This window comes from Corythoichthys intestinalis, chromosome 6 (assembly GCF_030265065.1).
Source record: "Corythoichthys intestinalis isolate RoL2023-P3 chromosome 6, ASM3026506v1, whole genome shotgun sequence".
NCBI lineage: Eukaryota > Metazoa > Chordata > Actinopteri > Syngnathiformes > Syngnathidae > Corythoichthys > Corythoichthys intestinalis.
This window is the reverse complement of record NC_080400.1, coordinates 31054833-31069312: the sequence shown is the minus strand read 5'-3', so window position 1 is coordinate 31069312 and position 14480 is coordinate 31054833. Positions and strand designations below refer to the sequence as shown.

General features: G+C 37.7%; 2 protein-coding genes across 3 annotated transcripts in view; one reads left to right on the top strand and one right to left on the bottom strand.

The window, feature by feature from the left end:
• Window positions 1-8245, bottom strand: part of rtn4rl1b (reticulon 4 receptor-like 1b) — a 268618-nt gene extending 260373 nt beyond the window's left edge. Inside the window, exon 1 of the mRNA XM_057838452.1 lies at window positions 7718-8245. Within this exon, the coding sequence (XP_057694435.1) occupies window positions 7718-7730 (13 nt within the window). The 5' untranslated portion in view covers window positions 7731-8245. The remainder of the gene's footprint in view (window positions 1-7717) is intronic.
• A 150-nt stretch (window positions 8246-8395) lies between these two features.
• dph1 (diphthamide biosynthesis 1) overlaps window positions 8396-14480 on the top strand; it is a 138603-nt gene continuing 132518 nt past the window's right edge. For both annotated transcript variants that reach the window (XM_057838453.1, XM_057838454.1), the window contains exon 1: window positions 8396-8769. In XM_057838453.1, the coding sequence (XP_057694436.1) occupies window positions 8718-8769 (52 nt within the window). In that variant the 5' untranslated portion in view covers window positions 8396-8717. The remainder of the gene's footprint in view (window positions 8770-14480) is intronic.

Here is a 14480-nt window from a genome sequence, read left to right as displayed (position 1 = left end):
CTGCGCTGAGATTTAAGTGATTTAATTAAATATAAATACATTACAGCTGTAAATGAGTGCAACAAGTAATTATCCATGTATGACATCAATAACAAGAGCTTGATTGGGAGTGAAAAAGGAAGTTTTCACTTTGCAAATTAATTTTCACATGCACGACGCACAAACAAAAGAATTATACATAAGCAGCAGTTTTCTCACAAACCTGCTTTGTTGTCTTTCTTGGAGATACATTCCATTAATAACGCTCATCACATTCAAAGAAGGCCTTGCATGCATTTCCAATTAGTGGAACGTTGCAAGCACACAGTTTGTAAATAGTCCATGGCTTGGGATATGGTTAGCTGTTTCTTCAACACGAAATTAACACGCTATTGCATGCAAAGTCATTTCCAACAAGCAAAAGGAAAACATCTTTTTATTAGTCACTGAATGTGTTTTTTCAACAGATTGTGTACAAACACTTACTGCATTGTGGATGAACATTTAAGGTCTAATTATTCATTCTTATTGGATGATAATGATTGCCACTTTTCACTTAGTTTCTAAAAGGGCTGTGAGGTTTCATCACAATTAGCTTACATAAAGATCTCACTTCCTTTTTCTTTGACAAGCCAGCCATTGGTCATCACATATGCATAACTTATGTAAGATTGTCTGCATGGACCTAACAAGATTAAGAGATGACATTTCACATGAAGGAAAGCCCTCACTGACCTCATCTCAAATAATCTTCCAGGACACATCACAGGAATTATAACATTTGGCAGCATGGTACTGTACATACACTGGGCGTCTTGTACTTTCTGCTGTGCATAGTCCCATATATATATATATATTTTTTTTTTTTACGGAACAATGCTCTAAAGAGGATATACTGGACTGTCTCAGAAAATTAGAATACACAATATTCTAATTTTCTGAGACAGTCCTGTATATTGTTCTATGTAAAGGACGTCAGCCAAGGTCGGCCCCCCACATTTTTACCACGCCAAATCTGGTCCCCTTTGCAAAAAGTTTGGACACCCCTGCTTTAAATGGTGGATTAATGTACAGGACTGTCTCAGAAAATTAGAATATTGTGTATTCTAATTTTCTGAGACAGTCCAGTACAGTATGTGCAAGAGTGATCTGATGGAATTGGGTCGACATTCATGCCTGCATGGTTGCAAACCAGTACATGACATTGTTGTAAGGTATGTATATATTAGGGCTGTCAAACGATTAAAAATTTTAATCGAGTTAATTACAGCTTAAAAATGAATTAATCGTAATTAATCGCAATTAATCACAATTCAAGCCATATTTTTCTGTAAATTATTGTTGGAATGGAAAGATAAGACACAAGATGGATATATACATTGAACATACGGTACATAAGGACTGTATTTGTTTATTATAACAATAAATCAACAAGATGGCCTTAACATTATTAACATTCTGTTAAAGCGATCCATGGATAGAAAGACTTGTAGTTCTTAAAAGATAAATGTTAGTACAAGTTATAGAAATTTTATATTAAAACCCCTCTTAATGTTTTCGTTTTGATAAAATTTGTAAAATTTTCAATCAAAAAATAATCTAGTAGCCCGCCATTGATGATGTCAATAATTACTTACACAATGCTCATGGGTGCTGAAGCCTATAAAATCAGTCGCACCCAAGCGCCAGCAGAGGGCGGCAAAACTCCATAAAACACAATTAACAAGTGGGCATTTCACTGGACTGGCATTTAAATCTGTCTGAGCGGGGCATGTGTGTTAATTGCGTCAAATATTTTAACGTGATGAATTTAAAAAAAAAAATTACCGCCCATTAAAGCGATAATTTTGACAGCCCTAGTATATATATGTTAACATAAACATGTTGATAACTCTGAAACAAAAGTCAAAAGTTTGGACACACCTCATAATTTTTGTGTTTTATATATTTTCACTACTATTGTAAATTATCACTGAAGACATCAAAACTATGAACGAACATGTGGAATCATGTACTTGGCAAAAAAAAAGTGAAATAACTGAAAACAGGTTTTATATTCTACATTCTTCAAAGTATCCACCTTTGAGGTGTCTCCAAACTTTTGGCATATACTGCGTATATACGAGTATACATCTTGACACTGTTCATGTTTAATCCTTGGTTCAAGCTCAGTTGTTGTTGGTAGTGTTTGAAAACTTGGGTTTAAAGAAATTCTAAATATCCATCTTGCCTCCTTGGGTGTAGTCTTGGCTAAGCAAAGCAAATGACAGTCGCTAAGGTGCTAGTCACATGATATGTTTGAAAAATGATTTTGACCCATTATGAAATACTTTGTTGGACTCTTGTTCATTTCATTCATTTGGTTGTTTGTTTTATTGCTTTACAACTTTTATAGACAACATTTTAACTGCTAGGTCTTTATTTTGAAGGGGAATTTAAGGGCAGAATTTTTGACATTAGGCTTAATCTTGGAGTTAGCGGGGGTTTAATTAGTCGTTGGAGTTAATTTGAACAAATTCCGTGCAGTTTGTCAGTTATTTGTTAGTTTCAGGGCTCCGGAGTGGCTAAGCTAGCGCGAGTCAATGGTGGTTGAAATAACCTCCATTGACTAATTGAACCCCCCCAACTCAAAGATTAAGCCTTATGTGAAAAATTCTATTACATGCGATGACATTTTTCTGTTGTTTGTTTTTATGTTGAAGCAGCAAAAGGAGAAAATTGGTAAAAATTAACTGATAAGTTACTTTTAAAGTAACTTAGTTACTTTGATAATAAAGTAATCAGTAAAGTAACTCGATTTTTTTTTTTTTAGGTGTAATCAGTAATTAAATTACTTTTTTAAGTAAACTGTGACAACACTGTGGTTAGGCATGTGCAATAGGGCTGAACAATGTAGGAAAAAACTTACATTTTGGGTGTTTGTGATATATTGCGATATATATTGCAATATTAAAACTACAAAAATTTTCATCAGATGACTTGAATAGCTGTTTGGGAAGTCTGGTTGACTCACCATGTTTTTGTATTAGTGTAATGCATTCAGTATTTTATTAAATTGTTTTTCCTGAGTTTCCCCCTTGTCTTTCCAATTGATCCTTAAATGTATTCTTATTTTTGTCTTTATTTTATATTCTTTAAACTATTTATAATGTTCTTGATTATAAAAATGCTAGTTTCCGTATTTTTTTATTGTTGCATTATAGATTGAAGGTGGTTCAATTTACTTTAGGTGTATTTATTATTACCCATTTATTTAAGGACTGAAAGTGCAAAAAATTGCAAAACCGTGATATATGATTGTATTCATACAGTACTGTTTACCCCAGGCTAAGGGGGTTTATCTGTGAATGATGAAGATTGTTGGACATGAAAGGGATACAGGAAGCCATGTCTTGACACACTTGCTGCTTTTATGAAGCAAACCAAAAGTTTAGGAGTTCAAAAAAATAATAAAATTTGCACATCCTGCAACAGGACTATTGCACATGTGCACATCACGATGGCGATATTCAAACGATATATTGTGCAGACCTAATGTGCATAGATAGTGCTTAGCAGTGACTGATCATGTTTCAGTGCCATTGACTGGGAGTGGATGGTCGCTGCCACCCCTCCATGTCAAAATGGATAAGACATCTATTGCTGTCAATTGCACCCTTTAGAGTTAATATAATTATCAGTTAGCACACTGCTTCATAGTAAAAAGGCCCCAGGTTTGAATCTGGACTCAAACTTCCACTGTCAAGCTTGTATGTTCTTAGTTTTTTAGCAAGTACTTCAGCTTCCTCCCATATCCAACACATAAACACATTCGGTTCACTAAAGCATCCAATTTGCAAATCAATCAAAACATAACTACAGGAGTAATCAGAGACATCAGATCATTCCCTAAGCAGCTAAATTCAAAGCATTGTCATATTTCTGTGCTGTCACCTTTGAACTTAACTTGAACTGGTTCTTATGCTATCACATACCATGCAAATTTGTGTTAAATAATCTATTCTCTTATCATGTTATCAAAAAATCATTTTTCTGATCTCTGTGACTTTGACCTCACTACACTAAAATGTAGTCACCTCTTCCGTTTCACATTACAAACATCCTGCAAGTTTGGTAACAATCCATTTACTCATTCTTAAATTAGCTTGAACACAAACATACAAACACACAAGCACAACTCCGTAAACAAATACATAACCTAGACTTTCTGTGGGTTTCACCTACTGGTAGATGTAAAAATTGCAGTGTGACTAGAGTCAGAGGTCACAGTGTATACTGAGACTCTCACTGATTAACTCAATGTGCAATCAGACGTCATGTGCATACAAAATCCACTTTTTCACTTCAACAATATGATAATTAACCACAAACAGTCACCATGAAAAGTCACACTGAGCGCAACTGCCACATATGAATCATCTAAGATAATTTTTTTGCTTCACTGTAAGTCTTTGTGAATGGTGGATGTGTCAGAGCTAGTGCTGGGCCCTCATGCATTAACCAGGCTCCCTGAGATGTGTTATTTTGTAGGTGCAAAGTCATTCAAATTCACCAGAGAACTTGTTCGATGTTCCTGCCAAAGCTGACACATCTCTCTCCCTCCGCCGACTCAAGATATGCTTGCAGGACGCTTGCATTTTTGGCAGACAAGTTAAATCTTTACCTCAAATTAATTTGTGTCGAATTAACTGCTTTTTTCCACCCCTATCTGGCAATGGCAAAAAATCGCTTATTTGCATACAAAAACGTGGGAATATTTTTGCAATTATGTTGCCACTACATCTGGTTCATGTTTGAGTCTCTCAAATGGGAAATTAATGACTGTTGTAGGGCATCTCGAAGATCTCATAATAGCTTTCACTAGCATGTCCATTGGTACGACACACGAAACCAAGACATGCGTGTTCATAAATATGCATTGTGACTCCCGTCGGGTTCAGCAAACAATTTCAAACCTTGTGACACGTCCTTTTAAACGATACGGCAGCATTTCTTGCACTAAGCTGTCAGAAGGCAGCTTTTCAACAATGGTCCTCCCCTTCAAGCTGTTCCCGCTATAAGCACTCATCACCGCGTTGTGTTTCATCTCGACTCTTGGAACAGCAATAATCGATGTGATGGCAAAGGAAAACAGGCTGTTTCTCTCGCTGCCCCTGAGGCAGACTGCACACATGCGCGTCCAAAACAGATTGGGTCTGACAAAGCAGACTAAAAGCAGTGAGCAGTGGTATCTATCTATACAGTGTTGTGGTGCCAGCATGACCCGCAGTGGAGAGGAGAGACGCAGCTCTGTGGAAAAGGCCGCCAGTATACGTTGTTGTGGCAATGCTATAATGAGCATTTATAATTACTCCTCAGACTCTTCTTTGCATAATTCACCAGACATGGCAAGCTAGTTGTCATTCTTTTGATTGGGTTCACACTAAGAATATTTTTAGCTGTGGTGGGGTTGGTTGTGTCAGATTGACGCCTTTGAGAATCGTGATTCGTTTAGACCAAAAATATGAAGTTGGACTACCGATCTTGGTAGTCATAGAATAAATTTCAAAGCAACCTTTTAGGTCCTAACTGAGAAATCTGATGAATTGATGGTCTTCTTCTTCACTGAAATGAAACAATTTACTTTAACATTGGTCGGTTGCATGAATGAATAGCATTCATACATTCAGACTCCATACTAGGGGCAATATAGTAATAGTATTCATTTGCAAAACAGCAAAACATTCAATATAGACATAATTTCTAAAACTGAATATTTACAGTATTAACTCATTCATGGCCATTATTGGCAAAAGATTTCCAATCCATTTTGACTGGCAATGGAACGATCGAGCTCATCACAGCCAAATTGGATTGGAGAATGGGTGTTTTTTTTCTAAATAGAAAAAAATAGTTATTTACTATAACTACCACAGCACATATTCTGCAAATAAGCAAAAACTAGGGTGGGCAGTAAATGACTTAAGGATAACCCTGCAATACACTGTAACCTTCACATGTGAAATTATTTTGACATTCTCTCACAGTGGTGGAGTGGTTAGGACGTCTGCTTCACAGATCTGAGCTTAGGGGTTCGATCGCGGACTCCCGTCTTCCTGTTTGGAGTTTGACTGTTGTTACCTGTGCTTGTGTGGGTATTCTCCGGGTACTCCGGTTTGTTCCCACACCCCAAAAACATGCATGGCAGGCTGATTGAACCCTCCAAATTATCCTATTTGGCGTAGGTATGAGTGTGTCCGTGAATGCTTTTTTTATCTTTATGTACCCTGCGATTGATTGGCAACCAGTTCAGGGTGTACCCCACCTCTTGCCCATGGTGGTTAGCCTGGATAGGATCCAGCACTCCCATGGCCCTGGTCGGGATACGTGGTACAGAACATGAATGCATGAAACCTTGACTGCACATATGCATGCACTGTTTTTTTCAGGGAAACTTGCTATTCTCTCACAAGGAGCTTAAACCTATTAGATTGATTGTGGAAAATCAGAATTTCTTCTCTGTTATAGTGCATTTTTGATTTCTGCAATAAATGTACTGTTCCACACTGCTATTTCTGCTCTTTGTGAGGAATTACACAATATAAAGTGAGGCTTCGTCCTCAATGTCCTGACCTTTTTATCTCATACGTATTCGCACAGAAAATGTGCAGTTTTAAACTTTTAACAATCACCTGTTTCAGAAGGAAAATCGATATAAAGCACCAGTTAGAGAACTAAAGTTAATACAATACTTTCATGGAATAATCATTTGCTTTTATCTAAACATGCCAGTAAGACTACCCTGCCTATACTGACTACATGTCCTTGGAGTATACTAACATTATAATAAAAGCAGCTTTTAAAATCTCACTAAATGTTTGCTATTTAGAATTATCTCAATGGAATCTAAATAATTAATGCTATTGCTAATCCCTGCATACTAGTATTATGTTCAAAATTTTCTGTGTCTGAATGTTTTTAAAAAGATTGTTATAACAAGCGGCTTGTATTTGTGCAGAGGTGTGGGTGTGTATGTGTGTGGGGGTGGGGGAGTGGGGGGTCTTTAGATACATGCCCTGGCCACTCTTGGATGGGGGATAGCCTCTAATCTAAATTTGTTTTCACATTCGATTTTACCTTACTTTTGTCCAGCAGTAACCTTGACTGCAGTTACCGAGAGAGAGAGAGAGAGAGAGAGAGCGAGAGAGAGAGAGAGAGAGAGAGAGAGAGAGAGAGAGAGAGACAGACACGAGAAAGAAAGAGTTATGAGTATTAATGCCTTTGCCGCTGCCATCCATCTTTCAGTGATCTCGACAAGCTCTTGGCAAAGAAATATCAACTCAAGGTGCATTTTTCCAGCAGAAAGTTGATATATTTAAGTTGTTGTTCTTGTTAAGGCAGAGGTTGGGGTGATGGCATATGAGGTGGAAAGAGGTCACAGCCCACAATATAGTTTGTGCCCACACGCTGAATAACTTGTGCACCATCACTTCAAACAATAACATTGATAACTATGATTTTTAAGCCTTATACGACCCGTGGACAAGTTAGAGAAATTGCAGTGCGGCATCAGTTGCACATTACACACACGTGAATATTGCACTCTGAGCCAGGCAGCTTGCAAATTGAAGATGCGCTCCCTGCACGTTTGCACGTGTACATTAGTCATTTATCACATTTCATAACCGAGACACGGTGGATAGATAAACCCATACATAAAATAAGCAAATATGCACATTAAAAGTTAAGTCCGACTCACCCCTTTTGAACATGTTGCCGGTCTAAGTGTATTTGCTGCTCTGTCCTCTGGAAATCATCGATCCAAATATTCCAGACTTTTGGAAGTTGATCCGTAGACTCCTTTTTCGGTCAGTGTCACTTAATTGTCACTCCCGTTGTGCAAGGATGAATTTCAATAGTCTCCACAGAGTCTAACGTCGTTCATCGGCAGGTCTCACACTGGGTGGCGAACGGACCTGCTCACAGCAATCCCTTCAATTCAAAACAATGCTGTTAACTCCAGGGACGAGATTTTGTTATTTAAAGCCTATCCCAATTTAAAATAATAATTTTAACAATTATTATAAATATAGATTTAAAAAAAAAAAATCAATCGTCTTTCAACCAGTCAGAGTCGCTCTAAATGCAACCTTCGCAAAACCTATTGATTAACTATCTGAATAAAAGCAGCTATTTTCACGGATGTGTCTACTAAATATCATTTTCATACATATTCTAGCAATAGTTAGATGTATGTGTGCAGAAGTCTGCGTTGCATTCGTGCCGAACGCCGATGCGCTCAAGGAGGGAGAAAGTGATGCTGTGCCGCCTCACCCTCCTCCTTCCCCCGCCTCCTCCTCCTCCTCCTCTCTGCTCAGCCTCTTCACTGGAGAGCCAGACAGACACACCAGCCGGGGAACCCAACCATGCGTGGCTCTAAACTATTTTTAAACTTTAGCAGAACAACAGTAACACATAGAGAAATTCGGGTGTCCTAGATATACCATTACAGTGCGCGTTAAAATCCCTCGATTAATGAATTACCCTAATTTTGTATAGCGATTAGTTATTCAGAGAAACGTGCTCTGAAGGTAGAAATATAATCATACAATAATCTGTATGCTATAAAGTAAGCTAATGTTCTTGTTTATTCGTTCGGAGATTGCCCTTTCCGCTGGAGACCTCGAGATAGTTCAACCCGATGATCTGTGATCGACTGCTTTGGCCTGGTGCTTTCCTGTTTGGAGTGGAAAGGGGACATGGCGGCGCCCTCGTGTGAAATGCAGCTTGCTCCTGTCAAAAAGACTACAGGTGAATAACCCGGTTCGTCTTTTAATATTATTGATGAAAGATACATGCTATGGGAAATTTAAAGTGTATCCTATATAAACTAACGCTATCGAGTTAACGCTGTTATGAGACAAGACGTAATGATCATTGATGTGATCGTTCTAGGAACAAAATGTATTTGGGGACTAATATGTTAAGATACCACTGAATTTCTAACGAATTTCAAATTTTAAAAAATCTAATGACGGTATAGAATAAGAGATGGATTTGAATTCAGCCTCGTTTCAGCGGGTTAGTTTAAAAAACGTCCGTTTTTCCGAAAGAAGCACTAGAAGTAAATGAGGCAGTTTTATTATTATTATTATTTGTTTTAACCCTACGAGGGTTTGCTAAACTCTTTGTATTCTGTAATAAAGTGTACCAACAGCATACCTTTTATATAGCCACAAGTTAACAAGTAGTCAAAGAAAAACTCTTAAAAAAAAAAAAAAAAAAAAAAAAAGGCAAATAATTGGTGAAGCATAAATAATGATGTCAATAAATGACTAGGATGTCTGGTTTTAATTAAAATCGAAGAATTCCAATTTGTGCAGTATCGTAATAGTGTATTAAATGGTCAGTGAATTAACTTCACACTGTTAATTATTTTCTTGACTTAGTTTTAAAAGTGAACTGGTAACTTATTCTATCTCATTCAGTCACAAATAAAATAAAACCAAACCATTAAAAATAATAATCATAATATATAGGACAAGAAGAAGTTTGCATATACTGTATATATACCAGTGCTTCTCAGTTATTTTCTGTTACGCCCCCCCCAAGGAAGACGTAAATGTTTCGCGCCCCCCCCCCCCAAACTCTGCAGCCACTGTAAATAGTATCATTTGTCTATAATATTACTATTATAAGTACGCCTCTGCCTCACATGGTGTCCTTTTTTTCTATTAGAGAAACTAACAGCGATCAGTTGACAAAGTATAACTTTATCAACATTGTTTTGTTTGTAACAGAAAATACTTACCACGCATCAATTTGCCTGAATTAAAAAAAAAAGTCACATCCAAACTGTAAAAATACACTCAAGGTACATTTTTGACCATTTGATACTGAAAAATAAAATAAGTAAATAATAACATTCAAATTGATTAGAAACATTAACTCATGAGGACAATATGCTAAAAGATTTGACTGAAAAATACAAAACTGAACAGAAGGAAAAAAAAGAAAAAAAGTGTCTTTGGACAGGACAGTTTTTATTTTCGCTGCTCGCTGCTCACAGTATCACCTCCAGTTTGCAATGGTGTGTTTTTTTTTTTTTTGCACTGAGCATGCTAGCAGTGCTCACTGGTTTACTTGTATAACACTGACAAAGCAGGACTATTGTTGGCAACATTCGGCACGTTTTCGCTGAAAAACAACCAAGCGGCTTATCAATGAGATTGGGGTCTAATGTCTTTAAGTGGCGTCTTAATTAATTTGGCTTCCGGCTGTCCGCTATAATCATTTTTAGATATAGTAAGCAGTGGTCTTTCCACATGTACCACTGTATTAAATGTCAAAGCCAAAAGGCAAACGGCGCGAAAAAAGCGCATTCTCGGCGGCCGAGGGAGAACCGTAGGCGAGGGCGGTCGTCGTGACGATCTAAAGCCGAAAATGGCACTTCTCGGGCGGACACGTGAGAACCGGAGAAGTGGGTCGCTGCGTGAGTCCGGCCGGAAAACGGCTTTCGAAAATATCTCTCTTCTGTGTGCTCTTGCTTACTTCAAAAATACTGCGCGCACTTTGAAAATGAGAGCGCCACTGGATGCCCAAGTACACTTTATTCTAGTACGGCAAAAAAAAAAAAAAAGCATGTTCCCCGAGGTCACATGCACCACCCCTGGCATTGCTCTACGCCCCCCTGGGGGGGCGCACCCCACTATTTGAGAAGTACTGATATACACACACACACACACATTTGGGTTGTCCCCGATCCGATCACGTGATCGGAAATCGGGCTGTTTTTCGGAATCGGATAAAAAGCATCAGGTTTTTTAATTAAGAAAAAAAAAAAAAATGAACATGGTAGCAGAGTAGTTAGCACGTCAGCCTCACAGTTCTGAGATCAAGGGTTCAATCCCGGGCTTCGGCCTTCCTGTGTGGAGTTTGCATGTTCTCCCCGTTTCGGCGTGGGTTTTCTCCGGGTACTCCAGTTTCCCCCCACATTCCAAAAACATGCATGGTAGGCTGATCGAACACTTTAAATTGTCCCTAGGTATGAGTGAGTGCGTGAATGGTTGTTGTCCGTCTCCTTGTGCCCTGCAATTTGCTGGCAACTGAGTCAGGGTGTACCCCGCCTACTGCCCGTAGTTAGCTGGGATTGGCTTCAGCACCCCGTGTGACCCCCGTGAGGATAAATGGCTTGGAAAATGAATTAATGAATGAATTAGATATTTTAAGGGCTAAAAATGAACAAAATAATCCAGAAATACAATGGCGTTGCCAAAAAAAACAAACAAAAAATGTTTTTTATATACATATATATGATACAGTCCCGGAAAAAGCGGCAGAGGGTTAGGCATGTGACCTCGTGCAACATACTTTTTTAACGTGTAATTGCACGCAGAGGGTGGCATTGATGCTCTCATTTTTAGAGTGTGCGCAGTATTTATGCATTAAATAAACAACAGCACACAACAACGAGCAGGATATACTGTATGAAGTCTCCCGAAAGCTAAGACGAGGAAACATAACTAAATGTATGTACCGTTTGGCTTCGTGTTTAATACAGTGGGAGACCAGGAAAGAAGCAAAATAAATGAAGACATCACAGACATTAGACCCCAACCACATTGATAAGGTGCTTGAATTTTTTTCAGCGAAAACATGCCAAATATTGCCAACAGACGTCCAGCTTTGTGAGTGCTAAATCAGTAAGCTAGCGAGCACTGTTAGCATCATACAAGGTGACATAACAAGTTGTTCAGTGCCCAAAAAAACACATACCATAGCAGACTAGCAGATGCTACTTGCAGCATTAGCATTTTTGTTTGGCATATTGTGCTCTGAGTTAATGTTGCTAATCAATTTGAATTTATTAGCATTTATTGATTTTATTCAATTTTATTTTTCAGTTTCAAATAGTCAAACGATATGTCTTGAGTTTTTTTTTTCAGGCAAATTGATGCGCTTTAAGCCTTGTGTTACAATACAAACAAAACAATGTTAATAAATTATACTTTTATTGTGAGTTGATCTATATTTTTTCTTTAATGTTAAACAAGGAAACAATGTTATGCAGAGGTGTGTTCATAATAATTTCATAGACAAATGATACTATTTAAAGTGGCGGCCGAAAGTTGCGGGAGCGTGAAACATTTACTTCTTCCTCGAGAGGGGGCGTAACTAATTGAAAAAAAAAATTAAATAGCACTTGGTTAATGTGAACTAAAACTACTCTCCTGTTAAAATACATCCATCCTGTTCAGCTGTTGACCTCAGAGGTTGCTACACTGAAACAGTGGTTTTGCATGATATATTTGACACCGAAGTTTTTACGTCAGATGCCCTTCTGAGTTTAAATGTTAAATTGTTCATGCCAGCTTTGCACTGTTGTTGCTTTCCAATTTTTTCTAAGCTGCATCACTCTCATCACACTCTCGATACACTTTAGCGTATTGACTGGATACATTGGGCCAACTGTTAAATACCAGTTTTTCCGTGATGCCATTCACTTACTGCGTGTCTCCTCGAAGCTAATGCAGTGGCTCTTAACTGGCGTTCGGTGAAGGTTAAGAAACGCAGAGCACTATTTTTTACGCTGACTAGATCTAGGCAAAGTGCCGTTTTAGACCAGGTTTTGGAATGGTTTGCCCTCAATTTACAGGCTTTATTCCATTTCTTTCAACTGCTAGCCCTCTATCTAATGGGAGGAGAAATCGGTTTGCTCGGTGGAAGGTTGACTCAGTATGAGGAAGTTTAACAGGCCTATACATAAAGGCAGCAGGAACTGCGTTGATAATTAAAAATAAAACATTCGCGTCATTTTACTTCATGGAAATAGTATGTGATGCAAGGATGCGACAATAAAAAGAGAATGTAGACAAGAAAACAAAACAATGTGAAATGAAATGAGTTTACCAATGTAAAATTCAACTGCAAAAGGCAAAACTTATTTGCAGTAAATTAGAAATCTGGAAGAAATTTGAACAGGAATTCACTTAGATGTTAGCTTGCTACTAAAGATGTGCCGATCGATCGGGTCCGATCACGACATTTTCAAAGTGTCAGAATCGGCAAAAAAATATCGGCCATGCCTTTTTTAAATATATATATATATATTTTTTAATTAAATCGTTTTCTAATTGTATTTAGAGTTACAGACATAATATGTTACACTCATCCAGAGTCTTTAGTTTAGGCTTAAGGTAGGGTTATCAAATTTATCTCGATAACGGCAGTAATTTTTTAAAAAATGTATCACGTTATAATAGTTAATGTGAATTAATGCATGCGCTGCACTCACGCATTGTCGCGCTCAATCTGTAATGGCGTCATTTTACCTATAAAGAGAGATAAAAGGCAGCGTAAAATGAGTAGAGTGAATTTTGGCAGCCTTTGGAGCCTTTTTTTAATTGGCTAAAGCCTTACAATCCCTCTCCCTACAATTAGAAATATCATGGGAAGCAATGTGAGGAAGCAAGGTAGCAATTGATCTTTTTCTTAACACCTCATGTTATTTCCCAACGCAGAGAAGATCTATCAATTGGTAGCACTACGCACAGTCATGGTTCCACTTCCTATCATGTATTTGGGCGTGGCTACAGTATCATTTACTGAAAGCTCAACAAATACACTAGATGGCAATATTTAGTCACAATATACAAAGTCACAAGTCTTTCTATCCGTGGATCCCTCTCACAGAAAGAATGTCAATAATGTAAATGCCATCTTTAGGATTTATAGTCATAATAAACAAATACAGTACTTAAGTACTGTATGTTGAATGTGTATATTTGTCCGAGTTTTATTCATTTTTTCTTAATGAATTGCCAAAATGTATATGATTGGGAAAAATTATCAGGAATGATTGGAATTGAATCGGGAGCAAAAAAAAAAGCAATTGGATCGGGAAATATCGGGATCGGCAGATACTCAAAACGATCAGGATCGGATCGGGAGCAAAAAACATGATCGGAACAACCCTACTTTCTACGTTTTGAATGTTTTCTTTAAAATGGCTTCATAATGAAATTCCGAAGGGTTGGGTAAATGCACCTGTGAAACTCGTGGGGTTAGCAAGGTTAAGAACCACTGAGCTATTGTGAGTCATCGGGCAGTAACTCTTTTTGTCCTTGCAACTCTTTTGTCAACAAATCATCATATGATGCAAGGGAATTAGTGGTTTGGAGTCCTTTCTTGGTCTCACAAATGTATTTACAACACTGTATAATAAGTAGCTTGGTTAATTTTTAAGGTTTTTCAAAAATGAGAAAAAACAACAAATTCATCCATCAAGAAAGAGTCCCATTGCCTCAGAACAGCTTTTGCTTATTACCATGACTTCTTCAAAGATTAGAATCTTAACAAAGCGCAATCACTATTTCTAGTTAACACATTATTTTTTAATTTGGGAAATTTACCACACATAGTGCCTTCATGCATGCCAATGAAAGCTCAATGAAGTGCAAGCTCGACATGCGCATGACATGAAAATAGAGCAAAGTGCATTAATGTGTTGTTTCAGATTACAT